Genomic DNA, 23,696 nt, shown 5'->3' on the forward strand with positions numbered 1-23,696 from the left:
TTTTTTTCATATCTGTCATTACCTTTTAGGTTTTGGGGTAGTAAAAATGCCTTGGTTTTTAACTCCAAGGGTAGTTTCTGGTAGAAGATTGTGTCTAGTTAATATAGTTGGTAATTTGGGGGGAGAGCTAAACATTATCTAGTACTTATCAAAATAACTGGGAAAACAAAAAGGAAATTTAGGAAAAATGTAAATATTTACACAAGACCAATCGATTTTTTTTTTTTTTTTTATTTAAAACACCCTAGATACATTAAATGTTTATACAAGCATTTTCTATACAAGATAACAATTTTACAATATTTTGAACCATTTTGATTTATTTATAGACATTTGACGTTTCATTTTTTTTATACATGTCAATAAAATAATTTTTGCTTGGCCTAAAACTTCATAAAATAACGATTTCCTTATTTTATTTATAATTCAAAAATAAATAGTTGTAAGTACTAAGAATTTTCCCAAAATGTATATTTTAGTATTTTAGTGGTTTTATTTTAATATTTTATTATAATGGTATAATTTTCAAAACAATTATATTAATTTCGAGCTCTTTATAGACATTTAACATTTTCAATATTTGTTTAGCTTATTTTTTTTATTATATATATCATATTATATTTATTGGTAATCGGTAGGTAATAAAACAATGATCAGTGAGCGAAAAAGCTTGAAAGTTTAATACAAGATTCCTCATAATTTGATTTTATAGTTATTTAAAAATATTAAACATACATTTTTTTAAGCATTTAAGAATAACAACTATTTGGAAAAATTCGTGTTTTTGACTAATTTGAAAAATGTATAAAATGTAAAATATTTAAACCTATAAAGATTGAAAATATAATACAATGTCAAATCTGGATAAAATTAAATATTTTAATTATGAATTGAGATTTTAGTTATTTTTTCGTAACTTAAAAATGTTATTCGTGGATACATAAAACTGTCGACTATAAATATTATATTATTATATTTTATACTCACAAAGACATTTTCAAATAAAACATTTTCTGCAAAAATTGATTCAACCTACCACATTGCTAAAAGTAAAATAAATTACTTTAGTGTCAATATAAAATAAATGTACCATAAATACTGTTAATACATATATTATTATATTGTATTATAATACTCAACAATAAATAGGTCGATAGACCATCTTCACTCAGAATCATTTTTCGTATGTAATGATTTATTATTGAAATCACATTTAAATTACGCATTACTACAGTATGAAAAGTTACACTCGATACTTATTGTAGAGTGACGTATCTCGTTTTTTTTAGGTAGGTTTATGAACATTATGAATCAGCAGTTCTCAAACTGTGGTACGCGGAGGGCTGTTTTTGGATAATAAACACATTCATATCTTATTTTAAAAAACTAATAAATAAAAAATAATTATATTGTAGTTGTAGTATTTTGCTGCCCTATTATTTAAAATAAATGTATTTAACTGTACAATTTGGAATTTGGATCGTTTTAATTTAGTTATTAGTGGTAAGCGACTGATTGATAATATACCTAAGTGGTACGTAAAAACAAGGTTTGAGAACCGCTGTTATGAACAGATAAAGTTCAAGTACTGTTTTAACTATGACTGTCTGTTTTCACCGATTTTCACTAACACTAATTCAAAAATTTTAGATTTATACAAGTTATTTTTATTATATATTTACTTAATTTTTAAATTTTCAACTCAAATTGTTTATAATTTTTATTAATATGTATGATATTTTGTTTTTATATAATATCTAATTAGTTCATCTGTTGAAAAAATCTTTGTATTTTGTAATTAAAGTTTTTTCATAAAATAAATAATATCATATTATGATTTTATGATTAGATGTTATGTTACTATCAAACGTATGTACTTACTATATTGGAAATTATAGTTTTATCTAGATGGTAATTTAACTGGTTTTACTTTTTTTTCTGAATTAATTTTAGAACAAAATAATATTAGTTCATGAAAAAAAATACAACAATATGTTTTATAATAGCGTATGCTTATATATATTATATGGCTTTTAAATATAATATTAAGAATAGATTCCATCTAAAATTAAACTGATTTTGCCTCTCATACGATTTAAAGAAGATGGATATTTTTCTTCTAATACCTACAATTATTGATTTTTTATTATATAAGAGTAATATAAATTTAAAAAAAAAACACAAATTCTATAGGTTTATCCAAATAAAATTAAAGTAACATTATCTTTAATAATTGTATTAATATTGTATAAGTAATTGCTCTAAATAAATGTATATAAATATATTTTATTTTGTTGAATAAATTTAATAATGCCAATAGTTATTCATTGTTCTTAAAAATTAATTTAATTACGTTTATATTATTTATACTAATCAATGTAGGTAACACGTGATAAAGATACTTCTATATCACCTTTTTATTATATTAAAAGTCTTAAATAGTTTTTATTTTTAGATAAATTAATATTCAAAAATTCATAACCATTCTCTTAAAAAAAAAAATTTAATGATTTAATTTATTATTTTAATTACGCTTAAAATGTTCATTTAAATAATTATGCATATAATAGTTAATATAAGTATTTTAAAAAATTTCGAAAAAATATTTTTATTTGGTATAACTACTTATACCTAATACCTACTATGCGACATTTTCAGATCAAAATAATATCTATTAATATTTTAAATATAGCATGAAATAGTTTAACTGAATAGTTTCTTTAATCAAGACCATCATGGCCTTCTTATTTATCTTTTCATCCATTATGCTTATTACAAAAATAACTATAAAGATTTTATAAATAAAAAATATTTTTTATTAGTATTATAAGATTCTGAATTTGAAATATATTTTACTTCAAATTATTTAATTGAATAGTGAGTAATTCACTTTTCTTGAAAGACAATTAAATTATAAAAAGTATATTTATTTTATGTATAATGTTCTGATATAAATACGGAGATATATAATATAATATTATATATCTGTGTATAGATATTATATATCTATAGATTAATGATTAATGATTAAATACAACAAACATTGACAATGAATTATTTCTTAACGTTGATAATCGTGGTTCAGAAATTACCTATTTTACTAATAGTTATAATTGTATCAGTTTTCATTTATCAATTTGCTCTCTGTTATTCGTTATTCGTTTTAATGTTAACCCTTATGTTAATATTTTATCTTCATTTCTTAAAATTAATATACTTTTAAAAATGTTTTTGTATAAAGTATATAGCTTAATGTTAACAAATTTTCTTTTTTTTAAGACTTATTTTTATGTCTTACATAAATGAAATATTTAAAAAAAAATGTCATAACATTTTACAATCTTAATTATAGATTAAATTTTTATTTAAATTTTAATTTACAATAAATCAATCAATATATCAATGAGTAGCATCATAAAAATGTCAATAGAATACACTATGAGTTGAAATGATTATAAATTTAAACTCTTAAAATAAAAAATATATTAACACGCCCAATTTATAATTTTATAATTTTATATAGTAGGTAGCATAATGGAAATATATGCATGTGTATTAGTGAACAATGAACAACCAATGTTTTTTTTTTGTTATTTTACCCTTTATATATTCACCAGATGATAATCAGGTTTTCCCTATTTTTAAATAACCTTTCTTTTTTTCTTAAATTTAAAAATTATCGCATGGAATTGTATTTATGATCATTGTAAAAATATTTTTTTTTGTTTCTACTGTTGATTGTTGATTAAAAAATTACATTTTTATATTCTTCTCATTATTTTGCTATTCCTGTTTATTTTAATAGTCCTTCAGAATAATTTTGGGTTTTTATCTAGACACGTTTTTGGTAATACATATTACATAATATAATAATATTGCTAAGTAATGTATTTTTTTTACAAATATATGGGAAATTAGATATTGGTAATACATAGTTCAACAAAAATTTCTTTTATTTACTTTTTTTTTTTTTTTTTTGATACTTATCTATATTGTTTATATTGATTATGTTATACTGTATTCTTTTAGTCAATATGCGAATTTTCGTATAATTAATTTTCATTAGCCACAAACTCTATAAAATGTATTACGATTAAAATTTAAAATTTATTTATTTATTTCATATGACAAACAATCTTAAAATAATAGTATAATATACTGAGTTATTATATTATTATATTGAGTAATTCAATAGGGAATATATAACTTCGTTTTATGCTGTCCAAACTTTATAACTATTGTTATATATTAGACATTTACAATTTTGATTATCCTCTAAATCAATATATATTTATAAGTCTTTATATATTTTAAAGTTTAAACTTTGCGTAATTTGAAATACTTTTAAAATTTATCTGTAATATAGAAAAGTTGTATAATTAATTTATTTGCAATGTATACGTATGTAACATATAAGAATATATGGTATTTGGGCATCAAATAAAATCTGATATGTAATAATTATATTTTTTCGAAGCAACTACCTATATAGGACAACTTAAGCACGTTTCATCTGTAAAAGTAACGTTAAACAAAAGATTATCTACGTTTTTTATTAAAAACAAATATTAACCATTGATGAAATGTTAAAATACATTTAAAAATAATAGAATATATTCTTCCATATACACACTTAATTATATTATAAACCAATATTTATAACTAAATATTTAGGTATAAAAATAAAACTCTTATTTCTATAATAAATACTGTAACTTAATCAATATTTTTTAAGTGTATGATACAAAGTAAAATATTAATTTTTTTAGTACAATTTTAAATTTTTTGTCAATTATATTCATTATATATTGTAAAATAATAAATGTAATTAAATAGAATATATATTATTCATGCACTGTACAATGTACATGGTGTGGAGATATTACAAATATTTTGAATTTAAAATAAATGTCGTGTGCAACAATACGTATACTAGGAAATATAAATATTTTGTACTGACTACTACTGATTAATTATCTATTGGTTACGTAAGTCTGGAATTTTAAATCAAACATTAATATCGCTTTTCACTATTTACCGTGGAAAAACATGATTCTTTGATTTCTTTAACTGTATTTTGTACTGTACATATATAGATATATAGATATCTGATATACACGTTTCATCGATGAATATTTTCTTGTAGAAATATTCATATATTTGTCATTATCAGTCGCTAGTCGATTTCTTGCTAGGTCGTGGAAAGAGTCAAAAAATTAATCTTTCTGCAGTAAACCGTTAAAATCTCTTTCGGAGATATAACTGAGTTTATAAATGCATTTTTTTCATAGCCAAATTTATTATTTGATATAAATGTGCAACTATTTAAATACGAAAAATCAATACTCCCTCGTTTTTAATTTGAGGAATTTTTACATAACAGTAAATTAAATTTGGATGTCACGAATTGCTAACATTTTATTTTACTGAACACAATATGAATAGAAATATTGTATTGGTCATTGTCACATAACAATTAATTGATATATTATGGTTAGAAAAAGAACACTGACATAAAACCAATTTTGTCAATTTTATTACTTATTTTAAAACATACCTAGCTAAGTTTCAGATAACTTAAATAATTGCGAATTATTATCATTGGAGTTTTAAAACTAGATAATTATTTGGAAGCAGATTCAATTTTAAAAACTATTTTTTTGAGTTCCACAATCTTTTACCAAGGTTGCTGGATATACTCGAGCTGTCAGAGTTTAACCCATGGCAAACATAATACGATTTTTTTGTATTTTATTCCATACGTGATTACAGATTAAATTCATAGTTTTTGCGGTAAATCGACGGGCTGAACACTGATACACATTGCACAGTAAAAATTGGTGTTTTAGCTACTATAAGATATGTGGTGCTTTATTGATATCATCATCATAGCCATCCCATAAAACCACAGTTTTCATAGCGTCAAAATCTCGATATACGTTACTATGAGTACAGTCTGTGTCAAGTCCCTAGGGAATTGGAAGTTTCATGTGCCTGCATACCGGGCGATTTCAACTTTCTTGTTTCATTTAAAAGAAATTCGTCATCTTATTACTTCGTTTTAGTAAGATGCCTTACAGAGTTAACTAAATCTTAATTGTATAATGATTATTATTTAAAGTGAGTTTTTTTAATTACCATCTTTAACAGTTATTTTATACTCTAATATTCTATAATGTGTAATAATATACTTCTGATAATTTTTATACATCACATTGTTATTATCTCATATAGTTAATAGTTTAGATCAGATATAAATGTGTTTTATTCCTCTGCAATAATAATAAAAATAAAAATTCTCCTTTTAAAATGTGTTTGTGATTACATATTTTTTTGACTATATTTAAAAAAAAAAATTAAATACATTTATAAATAACTATTATAATACTATGATATTCAGTACGCTAAGATAATCGATATTGTCTCCAGCTATGACCAACCATTGCAGCACATAATACCAATACATGTCATATCATGCTTAGAAAACCTAATGAATATTATTATATTATTATATGGGTATTGTAATACTATATCGTAGGTACATATCAGTTAACAATATTTTTGAAATTTTACTAATTGTACCAGTTTTTTTTTTAATTTGGTTTCTTTTTCCTGACCTAGTTACGTAAATAGTGTTTTATTAATCATTCTTATTTTAACAACTATGAATATCTTACCTCCCGAATGCGTAAAGTGACAAATGGATAGTAAATCTTCCTTTTAAAGAAAATTGACGGGGAAATTCTGCAATTAATCAATAGTATACGTCTTGCTCTTAAATTAATGCGTTATATTATGTGAAGACTATGATATAACATATAAACTTTATAGATATAATATAATATAGACTCAGGCAAAGTGAAAATACAGTTCAATTAAAAAAATTAAAATGTTACACATAGTATACACAAGCCTTACAGTACAATATTTAAATTATCATAATAATTCAATAAATCTGAAATATTGATCGAATAAAATTAATAATAAGTACTAGTACTTACTAATAATAGTAGGTATGCTGTAACACTTCTTTTATAATATGGTTTAGTCGTGGTAAACAATTTAGATATACAAATGAGTATTTTATGTTTATCATACAGACTTATACTATATTATACATAATCCCCAGACACAAGAGAAAAAACATTTAAGTATATTTGATAAAAAAAATATAACAATACTTCAACTAAATAACAATTTTGTTTCTACAAAAAATATTGCACATAAATGAAATATTGATCAATTAATTTTAATGTTCTTGATGTTTACATCATTCAATTTTAACATTGTCATAGTAGATATTTAGTATTTATTATAAATAACGTATAATATTCAGTATTATTTTTTTTTATTATTGTGTATACTTTAATAATTTTGACTAATTCAGACTAAATATTAGTTAAGACTTACCAATTTAATTCATATTATGACCTAAAAGTAAACATTTTAATAATATCAAATGTCCTTCAAATTACTTGAATAGATAAGTAGAAAAGTTGAAATTTATTTGAAATAAATACTTATACAAAGAAAAGATTTTGTAATTTATTATAATCACTGAACATATTTAAGTTTTAGTACTTAAATAAACTTGTACACTTTCATCTGTTGATATTTATTTTAATTAATGTCTCCGAAGCATGATTAATCGTTAATAATAATGTTAAATACAATGCTAGAGGAAAAATTTAGTTACTTTACTATCATCAATACCTACTTATCCTTGCGTTATTTTAAGAATTTATCTACTTACGTGTTTTTTCTTCAATTATTTGAGTCAAGTTCTACTTCTAATGTAAACTGATAATTTCAAATATTTATTTTTGATATAAATTCTGAGAACGCTATTAAATAAAAACAAAAAAAAACAACTCGATTAAATACATATCACCTTTTTGGCTTTTTCCATTAAATTTGTCAACAATTATTGGCTAAAAAAAAGAGAGTAAGAGAGATAGAATTACAAATATTTTTTCAATTAAATCGATTTTGAAAAGTCAAAAAAAGTTTATTTTATAAATAATTTATTGAAGTGCAAAAATATATATTTATTCCTACCGAGAATTGAAACTAAATTATACAAAAAGGTCATATATAGATTATTTTATGAACAATTTTAATCCATTGTTTTACTTCAATAATCTCTATAAAATAGTTTTTTATACCATTAACTTTACTATTTTTGTTCAAACATACAATAATTAGCAATGTTTTATTATTTTGTATTTTATTATAAAATATTAACTGGTAATTTATGGTTATTTAATAATACACTAATATTAAAACATATTTAACACACCCATAACTACCCAAGAATCTGATAAGTTACAATTATGGTCTGTGAATATGTTCAAAAAGTTTTCTTCCATTTAGTTCGATATGTATCTTACAAACCAAAATCATTATAATACATTTATGTATATAATATTTATTTTATTTAAGTTACATGAATACACTAATATTAAAAAATAAGTTTTAAATCTGTTTTTACAGTTTCACTACCTTTTAAATAATATTTCTTTAGCAATAAATAATTTGTATTTTTATACATTTTTTCAGATATTTGGATCTCCTTGTACTCCTGTTCTGGAAAATCCAGAATTTCAGACAAGATGGTACTTTAAATATTTTTTGGGAAAATGTATGTATATTTTTTATATTATATTGTGTTATTATAAACGTATTTTCAATATACTAATTGTTTTTTTTAACTTGTTTTGTATTTGGAATTTTAATATCCTTACATTGATTTTTTTTTAAATAATTTTTGCATCTATTTGCTTAAAAAATATATTTGATTATGTTTTTTCTAGTGCACCAGAATTATGTAGGATCGGATGTGGATAAGTTTCCATTTTTTTTATCCGTTGTGCTGACGGATGCTAATCATCAATGCGTGCCTCAGTATAGAGCAATTTTATGGCGCAAAACGGTGAACATTTTTTATTTAATATTATTATTTTTATAAAAATTATGTATAAAAAAATTTTTATAGTAAAATACCAATAGCATTATGTATTAGAAATAGTTAAATGAAACTATTAACATAACATTATTCTAAATAGTAATTAAACAATTATTGTTAACATTTTTAAAAACATTGTAAAAGTAAATTCATGATCTTCAAATTATTTTATTTAGATTCTGAGCGAAACTATAAAAGTATTGATTTTAATAAATTGAATTTAGCTGATATTAAAAGGAACTAAAAGTAAAAAGATTCTTTGTATTTTTCAAAATAATAAAGAAAACCAAAAAAAAAAATATTCAGGAAAAACGGGAATTCGTACACAATACCTGTTTTTATGGTCAAATATCGGTTTTGTTTTATTACTGTAATTCGAACCGAATACATAGGCAGTAAAATATTACAACTACAGTATAATTATTTTTTATTTATTAGTTTTTTAAAATAATATAAATGGGTTTAATATCCAAAAATGGCCCTTCACGTACCACCGTGTAGTCTTTCGCGTACCACAATTTGAGAACCGCTAATATATACCGTATCACTAGTAATAAAATAAATCACTTTAATAACAATATAAATATATCATAAAATATACTTAGTTATATTGGATGACAGACTGTCTTCACTTAGAATCATTTTTCGTATGCAATGACTTATAATTTAATTCAATTTTAACACATAGATCATTGTGCATTTATCAACGACGAAAAACACTGGCAGTTGACACCAACTGTAGAGTAAAACAGTAAAGTTATCTATTTTCCTCTTTTATTAACATGATATAATAATAGTATTATAAAATGTTAGTAAATATCATAAAACACACAATTATGAAAAAATGTATCAAATATTTTTTCTACACAAATGAATTTATGAATTCATTTTTTTATCTTTTTTTAACGTAGAATATACATTTTTGAATGACATATGTTTATTGTTTATATCATGATATTATATCAATATACCATTAATAATTATATAATGTTATTGTTAAGCGAGTAATATAGCTAAATAAAGTAATATCAGTGATACACGTAAATAATCAGCAATAAGTACACCAAATAATGTCTAAAATTAATAATAGAAAAGCATTAAAAAATATATAAATGATAAATTAACTTATTAGTAATATATTTTTAGTTTTAGAACGTGGATACAACTTTTTGGTTTTAAAACACAAATTATAAAATATGATATATAATAATATATTATGTGCCATTGATTAAAAAATTTTAAAAAAACATATACATGTTCTACATGATTCATGTTCGAATATTTAATCTTAATTCATTTTTTGATACATTTTAATTACGTATTTATTACGATGATTTATTAAATATCTTAATATAAAAAACAAATTAAATATTATTAAATATCAAACTAATTTAATTAAAACATTTTTTATATATTAATACAATTAATTGTAACTGTTGTCTCATTAATTTTAAATGGTTATATTATTATATAAATTATTTATAAATGATATAATGTAATAAAAATATCCAATACAGTTGGATTTTTATCAGTATAACCAAACTAATAAAAAAACTACAAATACTAGTTATACAAATAAATAAATATGTATACATATTAATAAGTTAATAAGTATGAAAACAATTTTAATTAGGCATTTAGATAAAAAAAAAAATTAGCCAAGTGGATACTACTCTGTTATACATTAAGTATCGAGTAGATCACTTTAATAGAAATAAATTTGAATTCAGTTATAAATTATTGTGTATGAATTACGATTTCGCGTGGAGATTGTCTGTCGGTCTATAATACTAAGTATAGTTCAAGATATTTTATTTTAAATAGCTGTTAAGTCATTTATTTTACTATTAGTATTACGGAAAGTTGATTTAATTGTTTTCAAAAACATTTTATCTATATTAAATCTAATGGTAAAATAAAATATTCTAACAATATATTAAATATTATTAATATTTAATTATTAAAATAATAAATACTTATACAATTTTATATTATTGTTATTGAGTGAATATCACCTTATCGTAAAACAGACAAAATAGTGTGAAAAGGTTCATTGTATAAATAGATGATATCTTAAAATTAATCTACATATTTTTAAATTTCATTACGTATAGTAAAATTCATAGAATACGTAAAAGTTCTAAGTCTTCACAAATAATGTTTTTGAATTTTAAAAAATAATTAACATTGTTATTTATCGTTAAATTGAAAATATAAGCATTTTTACTGCCCAAAAATAATGGCAGCCAGAAAAACACATATTATCATTGTAAAATCAATATATTCATTGTTCCGCTATAATCTAAGAATCTATAATAGTATTAATTTTGAGAGTATGATTTAAAATATACTTAAGTCCTAAACATAATATAGGTTGTTAGTTAATTTAAATTTGCATTATTATATTATAACAAAATACTCAAGTAACTTTATATTCATTAAATATAGGTATTAAATTAAAAACACATTATGATATAATTTCGTATACCTATATAGGCTCACTAAAATTATTTAGCATTATTAATCCATTAAAACATATTATACACATTAAATATAAAGTTTATATTTTTAATTTACATTTATATATATTTATATTAAAATTCCATATTAAAAATATTTTTAACTACTGTACTTAACCTTTATGAATCATATTCTCGATGATAGCCAAACAGTTAAACCGTATAATATAGTCTATACGTCGTTTTATAGGTCTATACTGAAGACCTATAAAACGTATACCTACCTGTATCTGTAGATATATTTTTATTATACTCTTAGCTTAATGTTGTGAATTTAAACTTAATATTTATATTATGGTTTATACAAGTTTTCAAATTTTATATTATAAGGAAATATTTTATAGACCATATTTTAAAAATATGCTATTTTGATATAATATTTGTGAAACGCTTTAGTATATTTATTTGAAATATCACATTTTCCGATTGTCTACTGATAGGTTTTTATGATTAAATTAGATTGCCAATATGATGGTGGCTCGGGTTCAAGATGCCACTCAAAAGCATATACATAAGCTATTCTGTTTTTTCTTATTTTAAGATACGTTTAAATCAAGTAAAAGAAAACTGAAATGACTGTCAGTACTGCACTAGAATAGACTTACTGTTTGACTGTAAAATTGAATTTACATATTTTAAATGAATGGTAGTTACTCGAAAAAACTGAATAAAAAACATGAATTCCAATCAAAATTTAAATACATAGATCTTTAAACACATTTTATACAAACAATGCATATAAAATAACTTTACTTTATTCATTTTAAAATAACAAACTTCTTTAATAATAAAAAAAAAATGGGTATTTTATACAATAATTTTAATTTTGTTGATATAATTAATTAAACCATGTTGTCAGTCTTATATCTTTGATTTATTAAACATACCACATACGCATAATAATATATTATAATATTTGATTTCAAGTTCAACGATAGAACATATTTTCAAGAATTATCTCAGATGGTTTATTGATGGTGAAATCTATTATATACAGAACCTATCTATCAGTTATAATAATTTTAATGATTAATTTAATTATAGAAAATTAATTTTTTTAATTAGTTCTAAAATTAAAATTAATTTTTACTTTTAAACTGAATTATACGATTTTCTAATAGTTTAATCATGCCAACTATTCTATTATTATTTAAACAAAAAATAAACATATAACCATCATAACTCATAAGTATTAAAATTAATAATTATTGTTTTTTACGTCTTTACGTTATTTTTATATTTTTAACACGTTATATGATCTAAATTACGTCGTATTAGATAAAGGATTTCATTTTTCTAAGTACTTTCATTTTTTAAATAAGTATACGGTTATTATTCGAATAATTTTCTAGGCATTTAACATTTTTAGATAAGTACCTACTGTAATAAATGTCATATTGTACTATTATACTACAATCATAATATTATGATTTATAAAAAACAATTTTGGATTAATATTTTCATTTAAATGGATTAAACTTGAAACATATCTACACAATATTTGATTAAAATCGAAATAACTATATATTTGAAATTTTTATATATTTTTTTTTAAGCGCGTTTTTGTCTAACAAAATAAACACATAGAAACAGATGTTTAATTTTTTAGATTGTTCCTGTATAACAAAAATCTATACCTACTTTTCAATTGAATAATTGTATGTTTGGTATTATGTTTTAAATTAATACTGAACAATTATAATAATTTGATAACAATATGATAAAATTATGTCCATGTTTTCGAAAACAATGATATGTATAAAATAACAGTAGGTACTTAAAATTAAATATTGCAAAAAAAAAAAAAAATGTTAATACCGAATGATTTTTGATGCATTACTGGAGTGAATGTACAATGTACATAATATTACGTGATTATAATCATATATGTCGTATACTATTATTATAGAAACAAAAATTAATGTGAATATATTTTTATATTTATTTTTAGGGAGCACAAAAAATCCTATTACCTCATACACCTCACAAACCAATGACAGTCAAGCAAATTTTAAGGTAAGCATATACGATTATTACAAAAACGTAAAAAATCCGTTTTATTAAGTAATTGAGGTCTTCTAACATTTTTAATTTCATATATCAACGATACAAATAAATTATACTCAGAAAGTATTTACTCGGAAATTGTAATTACACGTTCATGTAGATAACAGTAAATAGTAAAAACTTAGTGTTTGCTCGTATTTATCAATGATAAGTGATTTTAGTACTCTTAATTTTTAATTAATTACTTATATTATAGTAAATCTATAAACTATTAAAATAATACAATTCTGAATTTAATTTTATTTCTAACAATGATTTTAGTCATTACATACGTTTTTATTTTTATATTAGTACCAATAGTTTAGCCATGACGAAGTAGTATAATTTGAATTTGTCACGTAACTAAAATTGATTCATAGAATTTACATTCTGTTTTAAGCGTAGGCACCTTTTAAAAAATATGTTACAAATCACGTACTTGGAATACAATACCTAGGTAATAAAACATTTAATGATCATATATTATCTTTGTGTACAATTTTAATTGTTTTAAATGTAATAATTTACATCATAAATTCATAGTTTATTTAACATTAAATAATTTAAAATAGTATTACCTATACTTAAAAATAGTGTAATTATTTTATTTTATTAAAAATAATATTATAACAACACATAGTAAATTTAAACGATTTGTTTACCAAAATTAGTTAATATAACTTTCAATACCTACTTACTGTGATACACATGGCATACATGATTATTTAAAAAAATAATATATTGAATACTGTTTTTAATTATATGTGCTTCATTCTCGTCAAAAGTGTTACTGTTGGTTAGTTTATTTAAATAAAATCTGTCATGCTTAAAAAAAATTATATAAGTACCTTGCATCACGTATGGTTATTCCAAAAATATTTTTAAATACCTTTATAGATTGTATATTTTCAAATAAATGTTAAAACAAAAAATTATATAAAATAATTATTTATAATTCGATGTTTGGAAAAAAAAGCTTAAAAATGTAAAGGTTTTACATAGATGATTAAGTCGCACATACCTATAAAAAAATGTATATACCTGCTTTATTTAAATAGCGACCATGTTATATAGTTTTAATAATTTATTTATATTATTTTGACAAATATAAAGGACTGTTTAAACAATTTCCCTTACAAAAACTTCAAGTACCTGCGTCAAAACTGACAAGCTATACAGTAAAGTACTACCTGTGCACTAAAGTACTGATAAAATAATATCATGATAGTAAATAAAATTACATTTTTTTTAAGCAAAATGATTTCGTTGACATACATATAATTTAAGCTAAATTACGTTTTATTAGTTAATAAATAATAATTAATTTTAAAATTACTAACGAGAATTTTTTGTTGATAATATTTCGTCAATAAAAATTTTCCAATAATATACTACTTCTTCAAATGAACATCCAATTTTTCTATTTTATAAATAATTGTTTTTTTAGTATAACCATCAACATTGGCTTATACCTTGATAAATTGTGTATTATATAACTTTAAAGTTAAATATAATGAATTATTCATGTGATCGAAGATCATACACTATACGTAATATATTATATACGGTATAATATACTATAACTATACCTATGTAGTAAAACCATATAAAACTTTTCGTTTCAGAACGTTTAACATTGGTGTTCCCACTAGACCTTATAGAATCACACATTGCCGTGATTAGGTTTTAATTGGGGTGTGACATTTGAACATTGTCCCTAGGGAAGTTCTAATACATTTTTATAAAAAGCATTTCTGTTTTGTTAAAACATTAAAACAAAATATGCTCAAATAGTCTTCTGTTCGACATAATACTGCAGCCTGATAGTCGACGTACTTACCTAAATATAATCGTGATTAACTAAAAACTAATACTGCATTTTTCTTAATAAAAAATTTGAATGATCAATTTTGTTAGTATACCTAATATATTTCATGTTATAATTTAGAATGGAACTTATCTTTATATGATCAAGTATTCGATTAAAACCATCGCATTTTAAGTCTTTTAGTGTGAATTGTTCAACGCTTAGTCATTATTTATAAATTATTGGTAATGTGAATCAAAACTTTTTATATCTTTTGATGGAAGATAAATAATATCGCAAGTCTGGCAATAAAATGTTTTTTTCACGTATGGCCAATTTTTATGATTAGGTAGAAGTCTTATTCATATATGTGTCTAGTTCACATTTACAAAACGTCTATTATTTTAGGATCATCTATAAAATGTACCGTAAAATTGATTTATCAAGCATTATTATTTTCTAAAAACATCTTACTGTGGCATAATATATAAAATACCAGTATAAAGTGCTAGTTTTATTATTATATGTGTTATTTCGGTCGAAAACGCATAAAATACATTAGAACAAGAATAACAACAAGAAACATAATATAGTTAAATTTGTAAAATGTTGATAGTTTTTAATAATACGCAAACATTTACGTGAAAATTGTTTTTTCATGGTTATTTTACAATAAAAAATGAAAACCTCCATCATTTCATAGTACTTTCTGAGATGATAATAATATTATTTATTTTATTTTATTATCATAATAACGGAGAGCGTAAAAATAACAAACTAAATCACAGGCCGCAGCGTTATATCAATAGGAAATCTTCACTGAGTTGTATAATAATATGTTTCTTCATCAATCTAATGCCAGGTCGTTGTGGAGGTGAGCTCCAGGGACGGCCGCCATAACGAATGTAAGTCCCTGCGATGCTTTGACTACCCCACCACACGTACATAAAACCAACAGGTGTATTATACTATATTTTATTATCTAAACTAAGATATTCATTCGTCGACATTTTTTAACATTATTATATAATATCTGTGTAATCTTCCTATCTAGAAAAAATATACTTAGCCGTTGTTAGGACTTAGTTAAATAGACATAGATGTTATTTGGACGTCAAATCTAAAAATAATAGTAATAATAACACAATAATTATTAGAATATCAATTAATTAAATATTATTTATTACAATAAGTACACAATACATGTGGTATAGTTAAGTTTGGGTTTCCAAGTTGTAACCAGATTTATGGAATGAAGGGGAACTAATACCCTTCCCTAAATATCTAAGATAATATTAAAAATTAAATGTTTAATACAAAGTAATTCCTATTGCGAGAAATTGTTCTTTTATTATTAATAATATTTATAAGCATATTTTTTCATGTAAAAAATTAACAAAAAATTTCTGATACGTATAATACATTATAAGTTTGTACCTCAATGTCAAACAGGTAATAGTAATTTATTACTTTTTTACCAGCGTGGTGAGTTATGTATTACTTATATAAATTATTACATATAATACATATGATTAATATTTTTAGATTTTTTACAATGCAAAATACTTTGATATAATATATTATACAAGGTAAAAACTCATTCAAATATTTTTATTTAAATTAAAAATTTCAAAAAATTGATTTTAAAAATTATATATTATTTTAGCAGATAATAGTATTTTAGTAATACCATATTTTAATGTATATATATATATATATATATATATTAAGATACATTGAAACAAAATGACGTACATATCTTACACATATTTCATATTGCTTAATATTTATATTAAATACTCAATTTAAGTTTTTGACTAAAATAAAATTATACAAAAAAAGTGGACAAGTGGGTATCGCTCTGCTATATAGTAGAAATGGAGAGTAGGTCACTGGTAACTATAATGGATGTGTTAAATTTGAATGCAATGACGGATATCATTGTTTACAAAAAACGATTCTGAATGGAGATAATTTGTCAGTTAATGATAATTAGTTGGATATATTATATTATTACCTATATTTAAATTGTAATATATCGTTATTTTACGCGATTTCGTAAAAAATTAAATTTCATACGCTCATAAAATGTTTTCTATATTGACGCTGGAATTTTTTTTTACAGTTACTTGAAGGAAAACTTATGGATAACCTTGTATTAGATTTTTGAACCTTAAGTATAAATCACAAACATTTTATGCATTTTCAACTTTTTATATTAAATTTTAAAGATTTTTTGGATAGCCAAATTTTTTTTTTATTGCTATTTTAAGAAAAAAAACTTAAAAAAGTCGAAAATTTCAATTATCTATAAGTAGCTTAAAAGGTCAAAATATTTTTAAAATTTAATCATAAATAGATAACCATAATATAAACATTTGGTGAAAATTTCAAGTATTTACAATGATTCGTTTTTGAGTTACAGCAAAATCAAAAAATCAATTTTGTCGAAAAGTGGTTATGCGTAAAAATTTCCGTTTTTCCCGACGCTTTTGAAAACTACTGGAAATTTTTTACTTTTGACTTCCCCAAAGTACCAATAAGATGAATTTTCCTAATCAATAAGGGGCTGAAGTCAAAAATTGAAGCATTATTACTACTCCAAAACGTGATGACAGACACAAAAATAAAAATAAATATAAAAATAAAAAACATACATCATTGTAAAATCAATATATTCGTCATTCCATTCAGAATCTAATATACGATTTCAAAAATTAATTTTTTTAGTTAAAACTACTGAATTTAATGAATTTAATCGTATAACCCGTATTGGTAAAAACTGTAACAAAATCAGCACCATAAAGGCATAAAGAATTATTGTAGTTCTAAATATTAAGAGACACGTGGTCTTAAATTAAAACTGTACATTCGTTGATAATATAGTTAAATTAAATTTTCATTTTAATCATCTATAGTAATTTAAAAAAGCAACTAAAAATTAATATAAATCAACAACAGTACAATAAAACAGTACATATTATTTTATTTTTTGAGATACTCTTACGTATACTTACTTTCCTTTTTCATATATATATGTATGTGTGTGTGTGTGTGTGTGTGTATGTATGTATTTTCAATATTTTGTACCTGTAAAATATAAGTTCATTATCTTTACTAGTTTCTCCTAAAAAATCCTCCAGTATATTAGTAAATGCTGTACTGTATATTAATATGGTCAGAGTTTTTCATTTTGTTCTTTGCAAATTTCAATAAATTAAAGCTGAAACAATAATATTACAATTACTAATGCAGTATAACTCCTATAAGAGAAAATTATGTAATAGAAATGTCAATCGAGGATTAAGAAAATAAAAATTCTAATGAAAATTTTTTGTCATGTTCTACAATTTGACATCTTTCTATTATTAAAATTAAATAGTTGCCCTATTATTGATTTTCCAATGTGATATATTATACACCAATACGTTTATAGATATATATAAGTATTATTTCGTAGTCTCGTAGATATGCCCAAGAAACGTATTAGATATTAAGGTCCTAAGGTAAATTCATAACAATATATCAAACATAATGTAAAATTGTATAAGTTTTTTTTATCAAAAAAAAAAAAAGATCGTTGTTTATTTTTCATTATGTTATAAATTTTTTTTTCTTCTACCTTGGTGAAAAATATGTGTATACACTCTATAAACAACTTGTCTGGTATCCACTCGTGGGATTAACTAGAAAATTTTGACGAAATAATAATAATAAAAAAAGACCGTATAACATGTTTAGTTTTACTTCTCCCTAGTGGTATGTCCAAGAAAAACAAAATGGGAATTTACATATTAATACGTTTTCGTGTATCCCTTTATGAATAAAAATATGTTACTTTATTCTTTTTATCTGTATTTTTTAGTTTATGTATTAAACATATTCCACAGACCAATAAACACATATTAGTGTATGTATTATAATAGATAACTTAGTGTGAAATATTATGTATTATATACCTAATTTAACTTTTGTGTTACTGTTATCAAAAATAAATTGGTTTTAAATAACTGTAAATTATATGTCAATAATAAACAGCATAAAACATACAGTATCACTACTATATAACTGTTAAGTAATTTTCGTTGTACTCTTCAAGAATAACCTAAACAATTTTTAAATCTAATATGAAGGTTTTTTTAAATTTTAAACTAATCTTTTATTGTGCATAATAAAACTGTTACCAAACTGTTTAACTATAAAAAAAAAAAAAAAACGAATAAATTAAAATAAAATAAATCAATATCTTATAGCAATAGTTTCAAGCATTTAACAGCTAATCCAAAATGTATAAATAAGTAATAAAAATAAATATTATATAATAATCATCATCTGTGGTGAATCAAAAATGTATTTTACGGGATTTAAAAACTCCCATTTGTATAGGCGGTTATCATACAGTTTTCTGTGTACTGTTGTCTGTTAATAATGTGTGTGAATACTAAATTATCTCATTAAAGTGATGTGTAAATGTGGAATGAGATGTAAAGAAGGGTCCTGGCTTATTATTGCACGCATACACACATCATTTCAACAGTTTGGAACGTCGCGTATACTACATCTTTTTTACTGCTTAATTCATCAATTTTCATTCCATCATGCCAATGATGTGATTTTGATATTGAACATCTTAATATGTTTACTTTGGATCTTATAAACATTTTATTTTTTTTTTTCATTTATTTATCTGAAAGTCCGTAATTCACTTTTAAATATTGTATATAAATATATAAAACGTATTTACATTTTGTAAGTACAATTTTAATACGTTTATTTAAAATTTATTACTGGAATCTAAAGAACACAAGGTGAGAAATTCCTACTTGTTTTTAAAATACATATTACGTATTTAGATCTAATATAACGACGGAATTAATAGGTCTTTTAGCATAAAAAGCAATCCCTCATTTCGAAAATCTCCGTAAACTTAAGAATTGCTATTCATTCTCTTGGTAATACTGGAAAGACGATATGAATCAAAGAACAATAATAAAGTCACTTAAAATTATCTTTAAAATTGAACAGATTTTCTTTCAATTAAATTAAAATACGAAATCTTTATTTAAAACCTATCAAGCAATTAAAGTTAAGAGAAAGAGACTTCTAATCCGATTGTTTTTAATCTTCTATTTTACTACTATTATTATAACACTGCAGTACTACTATGTAAATTAAAAAAAAAACTATTATATTTTGCCCAGAAAGCTATTTTCTTATTTTTCAACAACAATACAATATAGTTACCAGCCAGAGTACTGTAATTACTTTTTGCTTAAATTATATTCTATAATCTATATGATGCTAAAAATATAGACTATCCGTCCTTATTTGTTTACTCATTTATTTTCTGTCATTGTCGAGTTCTGCAGTTATGCACATTATTGTTCGTAGTGAGGTAAGATTAGTATCAACATATTTTAATAAAATAATATTTATTTTTTAATTACTCTGTATTATATGCAATATCTATTTTTTTCATAATATTATGATAATTATTAAAATACAATTATTATTAGGAAAATCTTAATTTAGTAATAATTACTATAATGTACATCGCTTGATATTCTATAGAATTATGCAAATCACTACGTTATGCATTATACATGAATTGATTACTTAACCGTTTGTTATATATTCTGTTATGGTATATCGTATTATGGGAGTATGCTACTTGTTTCAATAATCTTAGACTAATGTTCATCTCGCATTCTCGTTTAATAACTTCTTGTTTAAATGTCAGATAAAATACGCTAATATATTAGACATGATTATATTTGTTAAATTATTTTAAACAATAATATATAAAAAATTCTTAATTACATTTAATCGTCTATTTTCGGGTATTTTATAGTTAATTTATTTGGACTTATCTATACTAAATTAAAATTTTATTTGATAAATTTTACCTAAGAGAAAACAATAACTGAACTTATATAAGATGACCTTATACGTTATGTATACTGCTCAGGTGAATTTATTAGAGGAAAAAAGACAATGATTAATCATTCATTTCAAGTAAATTTCATTAAAATGATATAAATAAAATATAAAAAAATATATATTTAGATGATTAAATTTAAAACTTATCGTAAAATTAATATAATTTGATTCATTAACTAATTTAAAAATAAATAAAATCGTAGTATAACTGAAAATAAAATTACAAAAAAATATATCAATCATACATATCTACCTATGTATGACAATATATATTTAAATAAATAATGTGTATGTTTCAAATGGCTTAATAACAGATTAAATTTAGGCATATTATTATTTTTTTTTCATGTTTACTTGCATAGCTTATATTTATGGTCCTACATTTTTTGTGCGGTAGATACGCATCTAAACGAACAATTTTTTTAAAACTTTTTTTTTTAACTAATTCAAACTCTTAATTTGATATCTAGTATGTTTAGTATATGATCATGTGATAGCCATATTAGGATAAAATAACTAAATAGTTGATGGTACCGGCTTATACTTATATAAATTGCTATGCCAAAAAGCATTTAACTACTATTATCATTGTCGAAAAATTGGGCTTTTTTTAAAAACAACTGAAAACTGATTTTTTGGTTGAAAAACCTAGTATTGACAAACTGGGAACAAACCATCAATTTATAAATATTGTTTCGCATAACTACATTAAGGATTAGTAAGTACACAAATGGTTTGTTTTTATCAGGTAATATTCAAATTTGAGTTTATCATAAAAGCTAACCATTTTGAGTTTGATTTCAAATTTATCTGTATTACTAGAAATTAAAGATGGTAATTCATAATTTGTTTATAAGCGATAATATAAACATCGTTTACTTGTTTACTTGTCCTCCATATATTAATAAATTTGAATATTATTAAAATGAATTGGGTCATTATTCAAACGATGCGTATTGTAAAATATAGGGAAGTATATACATATATTTATTTTTAAGCTATAAAAATGATTATAAATTATTGACTATATAAACTATGTAATCTGACTTATATTTTTTTCGATGTATTCGTTAATGTCTTTTCGGAGTTTTTGTTCAATTTTATACATACGTTGTTCTTAAATAAATTAAATTTATTCTTGTCATGTTTCTAATTGGGTACCTACAACATTTGGTATGCAAACTAAATGGTATGGACCGGACCCAGGAATCAATTAGTACAAATGTACACAACACTTTCTGGGTACCAACTTTGTCTCTCGAAATTACACTCCCTGGTAGGTTTAATTACTTTTAGAAAACACAGTAAATTATATTATAATATCTACAGTAAATTTGAAAATTCAATACAATAATTTATATTTTTTATCTTCTTTTTCTTTCATTTGGTAACGGCCTTTAAGGCCAGCTCTCCAAGCATATATTCATCCACCTGTCAGTGTCCTTTACTGCTTCTTTCATTGTATTCCAAGTTCCGCTGCTCTTAAATCTCTTGTCTCCCATCTCAAACGAGATATATTGATATTTTATATACAATATTTTAATGACCAATAATATGTAAACAATATATAGGTATTTCACGCTACTATTTTTTGGAACAAAATAAACTTATACGTGTTCCAACATATTAAATTGAATTTTATTTCAATAATAATTTAAAAACATATTTTCTACATACATTTTTTTTTTAATCCATTGAGTCAAAGTTTTTTTTTTGTTTAAAGCTGTATTTTTCCATTACAATTTCTAAAAATACATAATTTTTTTTTAATTTCAAGAATAATAAATTAGAAATATATAGCTTAAAAGATCCAAAGTTGATGTAACAATATTTTTTGTAAATATTTTTATAAATTATTATAAGTGTAAAATCCATATCAGTACGTTGGAACGTATACGTTATATACATGTTACATACGTATTATGGGTATATTTTGCTTTAAAAGCTGGTATTGCAAAATCTCCTTAAATATATTTTAGATTTTAAATCCAAATATATAAATTTTAATCAATATATTATTAATAAAATACATAATTAGTCAAACGTGAAATTATTTACAGAAATTACGTGGTATACATTCTAATAAAAATTAATTCATTTAATTATAAATTAAAATTGATTATAATTAATATCGTTATTTTTGTTATAATAATGTTTAACTTGTATTTATATTTATATTCTTACTGATAATATTTTACTACTATATTAACCGTTCTTAAATTGTTTATTAATTTTAGTACGTTTATTTTTATTTATTTATTTTTTAAACCCTAAGAATAAAAAAACATATTATTTAATGTATATTATATTAAAGTGCAATAGTACTTTAATGAGTATATTTTGCATGTTTAAAATGCTATTAAGGTTGAAATTCAAGCTGCGGGTACTTAGCAAAAATGAATAATGGTTTAAATACATG

At 22.3% G+C, this 23,696-nt stretch overlaps 1 protein-coding gene across 4 annotated transcripts in view; it reads left to right on the forward strand.

The window, feature by feature from the left end:
- Positions 1-23,696, forward strand: part of LOC132918880 (GTPase-activating Rap/Ran-GAP domain-like protein 3) — a 327,934-nt gene that overhangs the window by 241,949 nt on the left and 62,289 nt on the right. For all 4 annotated transcript variants that reach the window (XM_060980221.1, XM_060980248.1, XM_060980231.1 and 1 more), the window contains 3 exons: positions 8,560-8,641; positions 8,814-8,932; positions 13,436-13,500. In XM_060980221.1, the coding sequence (XP_060836204.1) occupies positions 8,560-8,641; positions 8,814-8,932; positions 13,436-13,500 (266 nt within the window). The remainder of the gene's footprint in view (positions 1-8,559; positions 8,642-8,813; positions 8,933-13,435; positions 13,501-23,696) is intronic.

This window comes from Rhopalosiphum padi, chromosome 1, assembly GCF_020882245.1.
Source record: "Rhopalosiphum padi isolate XX-2018 chromosome 1, ASM2088224v1, whole genome shotgun sequence".
NCBI classification, from domain to species: Eukaryota; Metazoa; Arthropoda; class Insecta; order Hemiptera; family Aphididae; genus Rhopalosiphum; species Rhopalosiphum padi.